Genomic DNA, 17,647 nt, shown 5'->3' with positions numbered 1-17,647 from the left:
ACACAATCACATACACAAAGTCTGTGTTCCTCATGGGCGTGCTGCAACTGTTCCACCTACCAAAGGAATAAGGAATGTTACAAGTTACTGTTTCTACAGCAGCCATCTCACAGTAACATGTTCAGTTCACAGTACGTGACAGTCACAATGAGTCATATCTTAAAAATCCTCCAATGTAGTATTTCTTCATTGTAGTAAAAAGAATCTAAACATTAATCAGTTCAAAAGAGCAAGTTATACACCACCCTCACAAATTAAAGCTGAACTCGGTGCCAAATAAGCACCTTGTGAGTTCATTCGAGGAGTTACCAGAAAGGTTACAGTAAGGCATACAAATCATACTTGTCAGTCTTTTTGTGTAACTAAATAAAACCAAGATAATAGGCTCCTTTGAAAATAATCTCATTTAGAACAAATCAAACAAAAACTTGGCACATGCGCAGACATGAAACTGGCAGCAATGAACATCATCACAAAAGTTTAGGAAAATGGGTATGCAGAACTGACACTGAAACAAATAGGAAAATAGTTAATCTATACATGATTTAATGTAAATAAAAGTGGATATACTGACACCTGTTCTCAGTCTACTAGTTTTCCGAATCCAGCTCTTTCTCCAATTATGTCAGATTAGACATACACACAAAAGTTAAATATATGACACAGTTCTTCATATTATGTATGTCCTGAGAGGCCCTAATGAAGAGGGCACTGAAGATAAGCATTTAGCTTAAGAATAAAACCATCAACTCAGGAAGATATTAATATTAGACACAGGAATCCAGAGTTAGATCTGACACAAGTGCAGATTTAGTATTTGTGATGACAGGTTGTGATTGGTTTTCATCCTCATCAGGGCAAGACTTAAGGATATCTAGGGAGTAGTCTTTTAACTCTGGAAAAATGACAGTACAGATGTCACTTCATGTTAATCAGTGAGGGAAGGTCTGTATTAGTTGTACAGACAACAGCTTTAGGCTCCATTTTGTACAGATCCCCAAGGCAGATGGTTAAAATGGCTCCCAACATTCAATGTCAGGTTTTTGAAAGGTAGCCCCAGGGCACGGCTATAGGGACACCTCCTTATTTAATTAAGGTCCTTCTTAAAATATAGCTCAGTGACAAGAGTTTTCAAAAATAATGCCAAGTCTCTTTTCTTAGATGCTTTAACCCACTGGGTCTCTAATATACCTATATATCTAGTTAATAATAAAATGACTCATTGAGCACCAATGCATTATTCACAAGTTATTTTTCATTTTGAAAACAAAAATAAATATTCCTATTTATAGCTGAAGAAACTAAGGCCTACTAAGGTGAAGTGACTCCCCAAGATTAAGCTGCTAAGAAGGGGCTCTCTCTCTTCACTACTTACTTAGGCTTTATAGGATCAAACGGCACCTCTTCCAGTAGATCATATATGTAATTATTATATATTTCAATATAAGAGACAAACACGCCATAGACACTATCTTCATCAACTTCTTCTGCTTTGCAAAATTCTTGTACATTTATCATATCTGCAAACTCTGGATCTATTTGTCGTCTGAAAAGGGGGGGAAATAAAAACAAAAAAGTCTGATCTTCTACATTGTGCATTAATATTAAAAATAAATGATTCCACGAGGAAACTAAAAGATGTAACATAAATGACCTGCCTTGCAATCTGAAATGCAAAAGAACTTGATTCACTCAGTCAGCCAGCAATACTCCCATGTCTTCCCAGATACACAGCACAGGCTTTTATACCCTCTCCCAACCAGAGTGGCACCTTCTCTAAGTAGTGATTCAAAGGCAGTGTGCTCATAAACAAAGAGAACATCTGAGCAGATAAAGTTACTTAAGAACATTCCTCGTCTTTGATTTCACTAATGTCAACTGTCAGACCATCTTCACTTCATGTTCACCATTCCCTATGCCTGAGGAAACCATCGGACAGGGTTCCCTTTAGGCGAGTGTTATATACAAATGAAATTACTTACTTGCTAGAAGGGGTCTTTGGATTGGGTATGGCCTCTCTTTTCTGCCGTTCTAATAAGGCATCAACTTCACACTGTATATCCATGCTATTCCTATCATTAGATTTAAAAACCTGAAGTGGGGGCAAAAATCAGACCATGATTTTGAAAATTTGACTTAAATAGTAAGAAACATAGTAGAGAACTGAGAAACATTTATTTAAACATATTTAAGGTTTCAAAATGTATCCAAATTAGTTCTCCCATAATACTATTGTATCCATAGGTAACTTGGTCCCTATATCCTCAAGTGAAATAGTTACAACATAAAGGAATTATACTTACATATCTTTTAGCTTGAAATGATCCTATACTATTAAAGATCATGTCCAAACAACGAGGAAGCAGCCCTCCTTCTCCTGGAGAACCTGTCATGGTGTGAGTTTTTCCACTTCCTGTCACACCATATGTAAAAAGGAGACCTACAACAGAGCAAGTCACACTGGGTTATATCTTAAAAGTCCTCCATTTGTAGTATTCATTCATTGTATTTAAAAAAACACTTAGAATTAACCAGCTAAAAAAAGCAGGTTTAATACCACTCCAGCAAATCTGAATTCAAGGCCAAATATATAAATATCAAAAAAGTTTTATCAGAGGGGGAGAAAAAGGAAAATCTAACAAAACTCCAAGAATCATACCATTTTTGCCACGAATGAGGTCATCTACCAAGGGATTAGCCACAACATCAAAGAGCTCCTTCTGGGTGGTATGAGTGCCAAATACTTGTTTAAATGAATACTGAGTCTGTGGAGAGGAAAAAATAAAATGCATAAATGGCCCTGGCCAGTGTGGCTCAATGTCTCTGCCTGAGCACCGAAAGGGTCATAGGCTCAACTCCCAGTCAAGGGCAAGTTACCTAGGTTGCAGGTTTAATCCTCGCCTGGTTGGGGCATGCTGGAGGCAACCAATCGGTGTGTCTCGCTCACATTGATATTTCTCTCTCTCCTCCCCCTTCCCTCTCCCTTCCACTCTAAAAATTAATGAAAAAAAAAAAAAATCAAAATACATAGATTCCACTGTATCTAGGCTAGAAATACATGTTTAAACTTATTCAGATGATTCTTTATGAACATTTACAATCTAGATGCACAGAGAAAAAGTACAAATGGTTTTTAAACTTGTGGAACCCTTATGAAAGTCATGCCCTGGCTGATGTGACTCGGTTGGGTGTCATCTTGTGCACAGAAAGGTTGCCGGTTTAATACCCAGGTGGTTAGGGCATGTGCCATGCCAGGGGTTTCCAGCCAATCCTTGGTTGGGGGCATGCAGCAGGCAACCGATTGTTTTTTTTTTTAAACCAGCAGTGAACTATAAACATAAACTCATTTGAGCTATTATAGAAAATAAATTTTAAATAAATTGTGATCTTTAAGAAAGCAATAACACTTCAATTATCAAATATCTTTCAAAATATGAATATTATAAAGTATAACCATATTGCCAAAAACACTACTAAAACTTCTACTTGGAAAATTATATTGGGAGGTTGGGGTATAAATTATGTAAATTAAAATGTTCTAATTGTCTAGGGACTGGAGTTCTATTATTTCTATTTTCATTATTTTCTAGTTTAATTGGATTGTAGACATTGCAATTGTTTCTGCAGATTTCCTGAATTTCTTGCAGATTTTGCTTCATGAGTGCTGAGTTATTTAGTGCATGAGTATTTATTAGAATTTATTATGGATTATAGGCTTTTGTCAAATGGCTCCCTTTTTTCTGTTTTACACCCTTTATCTTAAATTGAACCTGCTAAGATATCAGTATCATGAACCTTGTTTTTAAAATTAGCAGTTTTGTCCCCCAAAAGGAGACATGTATAGATTAATACTCAAATATAACAGCAGCATCTGCCACTTCAGCATTGACCATGTCCCAAGCACCACCTCAGCATGGTAGTGAATCATTTTATTCTTACAACCTCTGATGTAGGTACTGTTAATTATTATGCTCATTTTATAACTTGTTAAAGATCACATGCCTAGCCCTGGCCAGTTTGGCTCAGTGGTTGAGTGTCGGCCTGTGGACCAGCAGAGACTCCCAGGTTCGGTTCCCACTAGGGGCACGTACCACCAAAAAAAAAGATCACACACCTACTTCAGCTAGGCTAACTCTCACCTTCGTGGAAGTTTTTATTCCACTCCTGTGAAAACAGCTCTAGAATTCATAAAAAGAACAATCAATCTTACAATTGAAAGGATACACACAGGATAGTGATGACAGGTTAGTCAGATGACCTCCAAGTCCTCATGAACAAAGCTCTCCTTTCCAGGTGAAGAAAACTGAGACCCAAAGGAGGAATTTGCCCCAACCCCACAGAGCTAATTAGTATCAAAGCCTTTTTTGGTCCAACACCCTTTCCATTATTCAATGTTGCCTTCTGTCACAAGGCAGAAGAACTTTTAATTTCCACCAAACCTTTTGTACTATTTGTACATATTGGAAATTAACTCTAATAAGGAAAATTTCAGTAAGTATGTTTTCAACTATTTAAAAATTTGTTAATCCTCACCAGAGGATATGTTTGATTTTGAGAGGGAGGGAAGGAGGAGGAGCAAGAGAGAGAAAACACTGACCGGTTGCCTCTCATATGTGGCCTGACAGGGGACCAAAACCACAACCCTTTGGTGCATGGGACAATGCTCCAACCAACTAAGCCACACCAATTTCCACAGTTTTCAACTATTTTACATCCTCAATGGCTTACTCTTCCATTAAGCCTCCCTGGATCATTCATTCATGCTTAATCCATATTTATTGTTTGGCAAACAGGACAGAGAAGGTGCAACATCCCTTGAAGCTTACATTATACCAGGGGAAAGAGACAATAAACAAGTAGATAAATCTACAGATTGTGGTAAGTGCTATCAAGGAAGTGACAATGGGGGAGGGGGTGCTACTTCTTCTGATGGGATAGTCTGGACATACTCTCTGAGGAGGTGATATTTAAGCTGAAATAGGATGAAGAGCCATCTGTGATAAGAGCCAAAGGATAAATCCAGGCCAACAGAAGAGCCCTGAGGCAGAATTCTGGCTTATCTAAGGAATCCAGGATTGCAGGAGTACTAAGAAATGAGGTGGCCAGATAGACAGGAGGCAGATTAAGCAGGATTTTGCCTATTTAAAAACTTTATTCCTTGGAAGGTTTCAAACATAAACATGGTGAGGTCTGGCTTATTTATGCTTTAAAAGATCATTCTGGCTGCTCTGTGGAAAATGGGTTGGAGAAGATTCTGAGTAGAAGCAGGCAGACCAGTTAGGCTTCAGCAGTCTGGTCAACATTACTCAGAGTAAGGTCCACAAACCAGTGCCCCTCTGAGAACTTTGTTTCCAGTTTAGGAGGAGGTAATTGCAGAAATTGAGAGGAAATGCTTAGGAACTGTTGTAGCCATTTGGCATAGCTGCAACATCCCAGGATGAGATAATGGGTTATCTCACCAAACAGATAAACATGTTCTCTGTTGTCTGACATGGTTAGTTCCAAGCAGTAAAGCTACATAAATATATCAGTCACAATTCCTTTAAAAGGCGTTTCTTCAGCAGAGTTTGAGAACCACTTGTCTCCATGATTAATAGGGCTCATATGAGGGTGGTAGCAGTGGAAATAGAAATGAAAAGACAAGTTCAAGATATACATTGGAGCCCTGGCCGGTTTGGCTCAGCGGTTGGAGCGTTGGCCTGCGGTACAGAGAGACCCGGGTTCGGTTCCCGCTAAGGGCACGTACCTCGGTCGCAGTTTGTCCCCGGCCCTGGTTGGTCATGCGGGTGGCAGCCACTCGATGTGTCCCTTCACATCGATGTTTCTCTCTCTCTCTCTTCCTCTCTCTCCCTCCCGCTCTATCTGAACAAAAAATGGAAAAATGTCCTCGGGTAAGGATAAAAAAAAATATATATACACACACACACACACACACACACACACACACACATTGGAGTAGAAGTGGTAGGATCTCCTGATGAATAGGCTGAGGGGGAACCAGAGAAAGGTAGGAACAAGGTTGAGCAAATAGATGGTGGCACCATTTATGGAGAAGATAAGAGAGGAAGTGATTTAGAGGGAAAAAATTAAGTTCTTTTGGACATGTTAAATTTGAGATGCCTGTGTCCAAGCAGTGGATGTTCAAGTTTAGAGCTAGAGAAAAGGTTTAGGTTGGAGCTAAAAATTTCAGAATTATTACCATATAATCAACATTTAAAGCCATGGTAGCCCAACCTGGTATTTATTTATTTATTTTAATTAATTTATTTTTTTATCCTCACCTGAGGACACTTTTTAGATTTATCTTCACACAGAACAGGAGGGAGAGGAGGGAAAGACAAAGAGAGAAACATCGACGTGAGAGAGACACATCAACTGGCTGCCACCCACACGACCCCAACCAGGGCCAGGGCTAAACTGCAACCGAGGTACATGCCCTTAGCGGGAACCAACCCGGGACCTTCTGGTCCACAGGCCGACACTCTAAACACTAGTCCAAATAGGCCAGGGCCCAACCTGGTTATTTAGAGGTTTGAAAAGGAGGGGGAGCCTGCAAAGAGTGGCCGAGACTGAATATGGAAAGTTGCAGGGGGTACAAAAGAGTGTTCCAAGAAGGAGGGTGTGCTCCTGAGAAATAGATTATAACGAGGACAAAGATGTATCCATTAAATTTAGTAGCAAAGAAGCCACTGATGGGCTTTTATTTTATTTTTTTATTTTTATTTTTTTATTTTTTATCCTCACCCGAGGACATTTTTTCCATTTTTTGTACAGATAGAGTGGGAGGGAGAGAGAGGAAGGGAGAGAGAGGGAAACATCGATGTGAAAGGGACACATCGAGTGGCTGCCACCCGCACAACCAACCAGTGCCGGGGACAAACTGCAACCGAGGTACATGTCCTCAGCGGGAACCGAACCCGGGTCTCTCCCGACCGCAGGCCAACGCTCTAACCGCTGAGCCAAACCGGCCAGGGCTGATGGGCTTTTAATGAACAATTTCACTGGAGTAAGGGGCACAAAAAAGTGAATAGCAACTTGAAAGTAGACACCACAGCATGAATTGATCCTGATACTGATCATTTCTTCTGCCTTCTCAGTCATCTCTTTTAGCACACCTATCTTTCTGTCTTATCTGTTTGAGGGTTACTTGTTTGTCATCTGTGCCCCCAACTACGCTGTAAATTCTATAAAGACAAGGACTGTGTCTCACTTATTTTTTTTAATCCTCACCCGAGGACATTTTTGCATTTATCTTCAGGTAGAGTGGGAGGGAGAGAGAGAAACATTAATGAGAGAGACACACTGAGTGGTTGCCACCCACACAACCCCAACTGGGGCCAGGGACAAACTGCAACGGAGGTATGTGCCCTCAGCAGGAACCGAACCCGGGACTCTCTGGTCTGTGGGCCGATGCTCTAATCACTGAGCTAAACCGGTCAGGGCTGTCTCATTTATTTTTTTAAAATCTCCTTCCACTCTCCAACTTAGCACAACATGTTAAACTGAATTATACTCATTTTGCTCACATTTTACTAAAAATAAAAATACTTCAGCCTAGCAGTGTGGCTCAGTGGACTGAGTGTTGTCCCATGGACTAAGAGGTCCTGGTTCAATTCATGGGCAGGGCACACGCCCGGGTTGCAGGCCTGATCCCCCGTAGGGGTTGTGCAGGAGGCAGCCGATCGATGTTTCTCACACTGATGTTTCTCTCTCTCTCTCCCCCTTCTGCTGTCTAAAAAAACAAACAAAAAAACCCCAAAAAACAATAAAAACATATTTTAAATAATAAAAATAACTTCATAAGAGGTAGATACAAGTTTACAATGCCCATTAAATGTTATTTCAATGTCCACACAAGAAAGTGTGTGTGTATATATAACTTCCTAGCACAATCATATATCATTCCACATGAAACTATCTCTAACAAGCAATAAATACCTGTACAAGAAATTATCTTCTATAAAACAGTCCTCTAACTTCAGTATACCAGAGGTATGTTTGTATATCCAAGTAATTAAAAACTTCAGGTATGGTGCTTACAGTGAAGTAGATAAGTCTTTCAAAAAAGTGAAAACAACCCTGGCCAATTTGGCTCAGGGGTTGGAGCATGGGCCTGCGGACTAGAGAGTCCCGGGTTCGGTTCCCGCTCGGGGCACATACCAAAAAAAAAAATGAAAACACATGCATTTTGTTAAATTTAAAACATGGAAAAGCCATTCAGAAAAGAACATATCAAGTAAAAACAGCTTGGTTTCAACAGGAAGTACCTCCTTATAGTCTCCATTTCGGTTGAATCTGTACCCCTCAGGAGTGTGAAGCTGAACAGTTGTATTATTGATCACTTCTATGCAACACTCTTGATCAGGAAAGCTCAGTGGGCGCACCCTACAGTATACCTGAAAATACAAGGAAGTGCTTAAAAAACAAAAGCTGACTTTTTAACCTAACTTTTCATTTAAGCTTCCTATTCATCCATTCAACAAACATTTAGTGTCTTAATTTAAGAGATCAACATCATAAACTTAAGAGCTATAAAAACTTAAATCTGCTACTCAAGATTGTCAAAAGCAAACAGATATTAGATATGACAGAAGATTTTAAATGCATATAAAATTAAAATATTTTGCTAACAAAAGCATCAAATTCACAGCTCTTCACTATTGTATTGGTACAGATTTAATAAAGTTACTATATACTACTAATTTAAAACGCTCTCTAAAAATCAATCACTTATCACACAATGAGAATTATTTGAAAACCTGTTAGAATTCTTTGAAATTAGATGTCAATGAAAACTTGCCAGCTTCAGTGCTGGCCAGTTTGGCTTAGCGGTTAGAGCTCTGGCCTACAGACCAGAGTCTTGGGTTCGATTCCAATCAAGGGCACTTACCTCGGTTGTGGTTCAGTCCCCAGCCCTGGTTGGAGTCATGTGAGAGGCAACCAGTCAATGTGTTCCTCTTATGTCAATGTCTCCGTCGGTCTCTCTCTCTCTCCCCCTCCTTTCCTTCCTCCCTCCCACTCTATCTGAAGATGAATGGAAAAGTATCCTCAGGTGAGGATTAAAAAAAATAATAATAATAAAAACTTGCCAGCTTCAAAGAACTTATATGCATATATGCACAACCAATGGACACAGATATTAGGTTGGGGAAAGCAGGAGGGGAGGAGTGGGCAGGAGGGGGATAATACTTTCAACAACAAAAAAACAAAAACTTGCCAGTTTAACACTTACTATATAAGTAGATGCAAGATCTGAAATGTGGTTTTTAAAATCAGAGATAGTGTTGAGAAAAAACTGTTCAGTTGTATGTGCAAAGTATCTGGTTCCCTCAGACCAAATACCCCAGAGCAGCCCAGCTGTTGTGGCTCAGTGACTGAGCAATGACCCATGCACCAAGGGGTTGCCGGTTCGATTCCTGGTCAGGGCACCTGCCCAGGGCCCGATCCCAAGTGGGGGGCATGCAGGAGACAGCCAATCGATGTTCTCTGTCATTGATGTTTCTATCTCTCTTCCCACCCCTTCCCCTCTTAAAAAAAACCAACAAAACCCAGACCAAACCAACCTTCTTGTGTTTGCCATCTGCTTTTATTTTTTTTTATTTATATAATTTTTTTCTTTACTGATTTTAGAGAGAGGGGAAAGGAGAGAGAGAGATAAAAACATTGATGAGAGAGAACATGAACTGGCCACCTCCTGCATGTCCCCAACTGGGGATCGGGCCCACAACCTGGGCAGGTGCCCTGACTTGGAATCGAACTGGCGACTTCTTGGTGTGTGGGTCGACACTCAACCACTGAGCCACAATAGCCAAGCTTCCATCTACTTTTAAAAACAAGTTCCCAAGCCTGAAACTCATTAAGTATATGCAAGTATAAATAGTCATTGGACTGAATTAAACTGTTCTATACCAGTCTTAAGCTTGGTCCCATAAAACATGGAATTTGGGGAATTTCCTTATGAAGTGTGCCATCAGTTGGTGTATAACAGTCATAAAGATGGGAGAAGATGCTCATCCAAACAAAGTTTTCTCCCATCTTACAGAGCATGAAGAATTCCCTGGGATAGCTGAATATTTTTCATTATCTATCTTCAAATTATAATTAGCTATAGTAAGTATGTAGTTGACAACCAAAAACTTCATTTTACTGGATTAATAAGTCCTACATAGAAACAAAATTAGAAAGCTGAAACCTGCCTTAAGCAATTTGGTACAGTCCTTTTAACTAAACATTCTTGGACTCCACTTCCATATCTCCATCCACTCCAAGCATACACTAAGACATAAAAGGAATGAAGAAAGAACACACACACACACACACACACACACACTCACACTCACAGGGAGACCTTACCCCAACTGGGTCTTTAAGACTTGTTTGGGATCCTTTCTTCACTATAGGTTTCCTGGGCGTCTTAGTCCTCCTGGTCATAGATTAAAAAAACAACATTTCAGTTCAACACTAGCATTAAAAAACCTCAGCTATAATTCAGAGAAAAATTTCCTAAGGTTTATAAGTTATTCCTTAGCAGTTCCATAACACTACACCTAAATAACTAACATGATTAAGAATAAATTGTATTAGAAGACTGTGGCATGCATAATCCAAAAATAATTAAAATTTGGTTTAGGACACATTTTTGGCACTAAATGTATCTACTTCATATTTAAAATAGCTTGGATCTTTTCTTGGGCAACAATTTTACAGAAACACTACAAGCTTGAAAAATCTAGATAATTGACCACACTTATTTTGAAAACATTTATATGCGTACACAAGCACACACACTGCACCAACAGCCAGAGCCCAAAGTAGACTGACAGGTAATTCACTTCAATAAATTGTAAAAACAGATGGAGGAATCCATCCTTTCACTAAGAGTTATGTCTGTACTTTAAAGGTCACTGAATTCTTAAAACCCATCATCCTTTGTCCCCAAACAAAATGTGGTCCCCAAACTGCAATTTCTTGCTTTCTTAAGTAGTGCAAAACAGACAACAGGCCCCAAATGGAGTCACCTGTGCTAAGCCCACATTCCCAAACCAAGACTTAATACTAACTTAATTGCAGTTTTAGTCTCTCCTAGGAATGTAATTTCAGCCCATCAGTATGGAATTTCCTGGTCAGTGCTATGGAGGTTAAACCCCTCACAGACCCCTGTGGTCTGTCAAAGGAAGATTTCCTTGCCTGGAACAGTGTGCCCTTTGCTTGTTCCTGCCCCCTTCTGCCTATAAAAACCTCCCATTTTGTGCAGCTCCTCAGATCTTTTTAGTTGCTAAACGGATACTGCCCAATTCATGAATTGTTGAGCAAAGCCAAGAAGATTTTAAAAATTTACTCAGTTGAATTTTTTCTTTTATCAGTAAGGGCAATAGAAAGTTATTTTGACTTATTTCACCATTTCTCTATGATGCCCCCCACCCCCAATTCATCTATAGGCTGGATGAACATTTACCTCTAAAATTAAGTGAAATTAAAATATCTTCTCAGCACTTTCCCAGGTGAAATTAGAAGCAAATTAGTGTTTTAGTGCAAGACATTACGGTAGGTTTACTTAAACTTGCATGTTTAAAAAAAAAAAAAAAAAAGATAAAAGATTTTGACTTTAGCCCTGGCCGGTTTGGCTCAGCGGTTGGAGCGTCGGCCTGCGGACCAGAGTCCCGGGTTCGGTTCCCGCTAGGGGCACGTACCAAAAAAAAAAAAAAAACTCAGTGAGGAATGTGGGCGGGTACGTCTGCGGCCCAAACACAGGGCAAAGGGACCCGCCTTTCCAAGCCGATGGTCTCAGCCTCAGGCCGCGCGGGGATAGAAGCACGCAGTGCTCACGGCTGCCAGAGCTCCCCGGGGCCTGAGACCACCTAACCAACCCCAACACCAGCGCTCAACACTCGACCCCACTCGCGCCACGACCCCCACTAACTCGGCACAACGCAGCCGTGCAGCCGGAGAGCGCGGGCGGCCGGGAGGGAAAGGGCACTGCAGAAAGGGCTGGCGAGGCGGCCCGCAGCCAGGTGCCTGGCCGCCCAGCTAACGGGAGCCGGCGCGGCGGCACAAACCTCCCTCCTCCTCCCCCGACCAGAGGAGGCCAGGGCGGGGCGGCGTCCCGGTCTCCGCGCCACGGCCGCCCCTGAGCAGTTCACGCGGGGACTCCCACTTCGGGGGTCGCAGCCCGGGATGCGCCGGCCTCGGTGCAGCCTGGAGGGTGCGCGGCGGGCGACGGCGAGGAGACGCCCGCCCCATCACCGCGGCTCGGTCCCCGGCTCCGCTGCCCGATACTCACGCTGGCTTCATGGCAGCAAGCTCCGCGCTGCCCAGACGCGCACGCGGGCCGCCGGACCGGACGGGGAGACCTGGCGAGGTCGGCGTGTGGCAGAGAAGCGCCGCGGGAACCTGGACACGGCGTCTGAGGCGCTGCGCTCAGCGGAGCCGGGCGGCGCGACTGCGAGTCCAGGTGAGCTTGCGCCCGGCGCATTTCAAACGGGCCAATCAGCGCCCGCCCACGGAGAAGAGGCGGGGCCTCCGTGGAAGTGACTGTTCTGCCGGAAGTGGCGCTGGTCTCCTCGGCGACTGACGTGGGGAGGGTGTGGGAAGTCTGGTGTCTACGCTGCCGCGCGGAAGCCGGGACCTCAACTATGAAGTCCAACTCCGTCCATTTCCGATGAGGAAACTGAGGGTTTGTGTTCCTACAGCACAAGAAGGCCAATGGAAGGACATTCAGGATTGATTTCAGCAGGCAGCCCTATCGTTCCGGCCCAGGAGTGCCTTATTCTTTGCCCAGGGCAGCCTCAGACTCCCTCTCTGGTTTTCCTATCACCACATCATCTTGGCTTCCTTTCTCTCTTCCTCACCTTTCCTGGGTTCTCCAGCTCGTGTGTGTGTGTGTGTGTGTGTGTGTGTGTGTGTGTGTAATCAAATTCGTAACAATGTTTGATGCTGAGATACAGAAATTAATAAAATTTGGTCTTTAGGAACGTCCAGACCATTCTTTTCTACAATGAACTGGTTGGTTCTATCTCATTCTGACCTCTGCCCCTAAAGTGATGATTATCAAATATACATCTACATCTGTGTTCTCATGGAACTCTAATCCCATCTCTTTCGCTTCCTACAGGACCAGACACCAGTAAGGATAGATATAGTGTAATATGCAAGGCCCATATTTTTTGACACAAAGATGGTTCTGATCTTTGCCATTGCATAGTTACAGTGAATAAGCTTGGAATTCATAATTTTACACAATGCAAGTAAATCTGGAGGCTAAATTCCTAGAAGCATAATTGCTGCGTCAAAGAGTATATACATGTATAATGTTTTGAAGATATTGCCAAATTGTCCTCTATGAAGATTGCCCAAATATATAATCCCATCAGCCATATATGAAATTGTGCCTGTTTCTCCACAATTCTCAGACAACAAAGTTAATCTAATAGGTGGGGGAAAAATCACAATGTAGTTTAAATTTTCTTATTGCTTATGATGAATGAGGTTGGGTGTCTGTTTATATATTCTTTATAATTTAATTTTTTTATTAATTTATTTTTGTTACAGATGTTTCTCCTTTTCCCCCCACTGATTCCCTCCTCCTTCTCCCACCCCACCCTGTCCCCAGCTCTGTTGTCCATGTCCATTGTTCATGCATACATGCATATAAATTCTGTGGTTTATCTCCCTCTTCTGGGGATTGTCAGTCTGTACCCCACTTCCACGTCTCTGGGACTACCCCATTCCTCAGACTGTTATGTTCATTATATTTCACAAATAAGTGAGATTATATGATACTTGTCTTTCTCTGTTTGGCTTGTTTCGCTTAGGATAATACTTTCCAGGTCCCTCCATGTCGTCTCAAAGGATAAGAGATCTTTCTTTCTTACAGCTGCATAGTACTCCATTGTGGATATGTACCACAGCTTTTTTATCCATTTGTCTATTGATGGACATTTAGGCTGTTTCCAGATCTTAGCTATTGAAATAGTGCTGCTACGAACATGGGGGTACATATATTCTTTCTGATTGGTGTTTCAGGCTTCTTAGGGTATATTCCTAGAAGTGGGATCACTGGGTCAAATGGAAGTTCAATTTTTCATTTTTTGAGGTAACACCATAGTGTTTTCCACAGTGGCTGCACCAGTCTGCATTCCCACCAGAAGTGTACTAGAGTCCCCTTTTCTCCACACCCTCGCCAACACTTGTTTGATGATTTGTTGATGGCGGCCATTCTGACAGGTGTGAAGTGATACCTCATTGTTGTTTTAATTTGCATCTCTCTGATAATTAGTGATGTTGAGCATTTCTTCTTATGTCTCTTAGCCATTTGTATGTCCTGTTTGGAGAGGTGTCTATTTAGTTCCTTGCCCATTTTTTAATTGGGTTGTCTTCCTTTTGTTGAGTTGTATGAGCACTCTATATATTTTGGAAATTAACCCCTTATCTGATGTATCATTGGCAATTATGCTCTCCTATAGAGTGGGTTGCCTTTACATTTTGGTGGTGGTTTCTTTTGCTGTGCAGAGCTTTTGAGTTTGATGTAGTCTCATGTGTTCATTTTCTCCTTTGTTTCTGTTGCCTTAGGTGATGTATCAGTGAAAATTCTGCTGCGTATGATGTCTGAAATTTTGTTGCCTACATTTTCTTCTGTTTATATATTCAAGAGCCATTTGTGTTTACTTCTCTATGACCTGTGTTCATCTCCTTTGCCTCCTTGTTCTATTGAGTTGTTCATTTTTCTTATTGAATTGTAAAGCTCCTCATATATTCGAGAAATTGGTCCTCATCCAAAAATATGAGTTCAAACATTTTTATAGTTCATAATTGGTTTTTTTAATCCTCACCTGAGGATATTCTTCTGTTTATCTTCAGATAAAGTGGGAGGGAGGGAGAGAGAGAGAAGCATTGAAGTGAGAGGGACACATTGACTGGTTGCCTCCCACACAACCCAAACCAGGGCTGGGGACAAGTTGCAACCGAGGTACGTTCCCTTGACTGGAATTGAACCTGAGACTCATTTCATTGGTCCATGGGCCAATGCTCTAACCACTGAGAAAACTGGCCAGGGCCATAGTTTGGATTTTATTTTATGTTGTTTTGTGACAGCTTAGAAAAATATTTAATTAAGTTAGCCAGATCTAACAGTCTTTTCTTTATTGTCTTATGTTTTGTGCCATACAAGGAAGTCTCCCACTGAGAGAATTTTTAAAGTATCTTGTATTTTCTAGTGCTTTTATTGCTTTGTTTTTTTTTTTTGTTTTGTTTTTTTAATGTTTAAGTCTTTGAACCATTAGAATTTTATTTGTGGTCAAATGAAAAGTTGGGATCTGTATCATTTAGGAGTTGGGCTTTTCTGCTGGCTTACCTCTTAGTTACTCTGCAGTCTGGCTTTGGCTTCAGTCTCTCCATTGGAACTCCTCTCACTAGGATCACCACCTCCTTGATGCTAAATCTAATTGACCCTTCCCCACCCTTATCTTACTTGACCTCTTAATAGCACTAAAACATATTTCTCATTCATTTCTTTCTGTTGTTTTTTTAGAGAGTTTCTTTTTTCCTTCATTGATTTTAGAAAGAGAGGAAGGGAGAGGGAGAGAGATAGAAACATCAATGAGAGATGAGAGAGAACATCAATTGGTCACCTCCTGCATGCCCCCCACTGGGGATTTGGCCCACAACCCGGGCATGTGCCCTGACCAGGAATTGAACCGGAGACCTCTTGGTGCATGGGTTGACACTCAACCACTGAGCCACACAGTCTGGGCTCATTCATTTCTTTCTATGCCTTTGTTTTTTCTCCTAGCTCTCCATCCCCTCTTTCTTGGCCTCATTTGTGAGTTATTTTTTTCTCCCTTAAATGTTGTGACCTAGGATTTTTACCTGGTTACTAGCTGGGCACTCCCTGGGCACTCCTAACCATGTCCATGGCTTCACATTACCATTCATATTTGCTCTTCTAGGCTCGATTCATATATCCAACTACCTTATAAATTCTCCACTTGGGTGTCCCACAGGCACCTCACACTTAACACATCATAATCTCTTCCCTTGCACCTGCTCCCTCTCAGTGGATGACATCAGAGTCTACCCACCCACCCACCCACCCAATCCAGAGTCCAAGGTACCATCTTTAACTTTTGCCTCCCCTTCTATTCCAACATTCAGTTACCAAATCGTGACAGTTCTACATATAGCCTTCAAAACTCTCCACGTCTCTTCATCCCTTTAGCCACTACCATCTCTCATCTGATGCAACACTATCCTAACTGCAACATTATCCTAACAGGCCTCCCTGCTGCTCCCCTCCAATCCAGGATCCATTTTGCAGCCAGCTCACCTATAGATCACAGATCTGATCATGCCACTCCTGTGTTGGAACACCACAGTAGCTTCTCATTGCTAGAGACTCTCAGAAGGGCCCTAAGGCTCTTCCTCTTCAAGCTCATCACCTACCACTAACCCCTGCACCAACCCCCCCAGCCACATTGACCTTCAGTGTCCCGCATGCACTGGGCTCACACACCATTCCCTCTTGCTGTCAAGCTCTCCTTCCTCCCTTCCTCTGACAATGTCTCCTTATCCTCAGTTCTCAACAGATCTCTTGCCACCCACCGTGTTCTGGATGCTGGCCCTTTGCACTCCCCAGTCACTGCACCTGCTGATTTGCTTTGGCGTTCACTTCCCCGTTTAGTTTATTACTGTCTGGTCTTCATCTTATCCCTACAATCCACTAGATGGCACTGTTGCATCCCCAGTGTTCATCAGTGGCGGTAACTCAAAAGTTGGGAATCCAACCCTTCAGAGAACACCCCAGTCAGGGACTTAGTTAAATTGCACCAACCCCAGTTTTTCTTCAGGCCAGTTTTTTCTTCCTCCCTCACTTTTATCCATATTAAGTTATCTGGCTTATTAGTTTTCTTTAAAATGTCAGTTCATTATATAATTTCTCTGGGGGTCCCACAGGTACCTCACACCTACCATATCCTAATCTTTCCCTCCAAAGGGCTCCCATAACTAGTAAAAGACTTGCATTTAACCCTAGATTAGAGATCCAGACCAAGGTGAGGGTAGGAGAGAGTAGAACTGGGAGGCTGCTTAAAAAGAAAATAAATAAGATTTATGGAGGTATAATTTACACACAGTAAAATTCACTTTTTAGTTGTACTCTCTACATATTTGACATACACCATCCTGTAACTACCGCCACAATCAAATGTATAAAATTCCCATCACACAAAAACTCCCTTGTAGTCAATCACCCCCAAGCCCATGGCAACCACTTTCCTAACTTCCTTTGAGTTTTGTCTTTTCCAGAATGTTTCTTCGTTAATTCGGCATAATGCTTTTGAGGTTTTTCCATGTGTTGCATGTACCGGTAGTGTGCTCGTTTTTTTTATTTTTTTTTATCCTCACCCGAGGATATTTTTCTTTTCTTTTTTTTTTTTTTATCCTCACCCGAGGACATTTTTCCATTTTTTGCTCAGGTAGAGTGGGAGGGAGAGAGAGGAACAGAGAGAGAGAGAGAAACATCGACGTGAAAGGAACACATCGAGTGGCTGCCACCCGCACAACCAACCAGGGCCGGGGACAAACTGCAACCGAGGTACGCGCCCTTAGCGGGAACCGAACCCGGGTCTCTCAGGACCACAGGCCGACGCTCTAA

At 42.0% G+C, this 17,647-nt stretch overlaps 1 protein-coding gene across 3 annotated transcripts in view; it reads right to left on the bottom strand.

Moving 5' to 3' along the window:
• The window catches only part of KIF23 (kinesin family member 23), a 33,702-nt gene extending 21,396 nt beyond the window's left edge, over window positions 1–12,306 (bottom strand). The window contains exons 1-8 of one of the 3 annotated variants that reach the window (XM_036270274.1): window positions 12,281–12,306; window positions 10,354–10,423; window positions 8,268–8,396; window positions 2,660–2,765; window positions 2,304–2,440; window positions 1,983–2,092; window positions 1,376–1,546; window positions 15–56 (exon numbers count right to left, since the gene is read on the bottom strand). In XM_036270274.1, coding sequence (XP_036126167.1) covers window positions 15–56; window positions 1,376–1,546; window positions 1,983–2,092; window positions 2,304–2,440; window positions 2,660–2,765; window positions 8,268–8,396; window positions 10,354–10,423; window positions 12,281–12,291 — 776 coding nt within the window. In that variant the 5' untranslated portion in view covers window positions 12,292–12,306. Of the gene's footprint in view, window positions 1–14; window positions 57–1,375; window positions 1,547–1,982; window positions 2,093–2,303; window positions 2,441–2,659; window positions 2,766–4,114; window positions 4,148–8,267; window positions 8,397–10,353; window positions 10,424–12,280 lie in introns of those variants that run through there. The other 2 variants (XM_036270283.1, XM_036270289.1) reach the window with 2 other exon arrangements.
• Window positions 12,307–17,647: the final 5,341 nt, after the last annotated feature.

Source organism: Molossus molossus, unplaced genomic scaffold (assembly GCF_014108415.1).
Source record: "Molossus molossus isolate mMolMol1 unplaced genomic scaffold, mMolMol1.p scaffold_m16_p_1, whole genome shotgun sequence".
NCBI lineage: Eukaryota > Metazoa > Chordata > Mammalia > Chiroptera > Molossidae > Molossus > Molossus molossus.
This window is presented reverse-complemented; position numbering and strand designations above follow the sequence as displayed.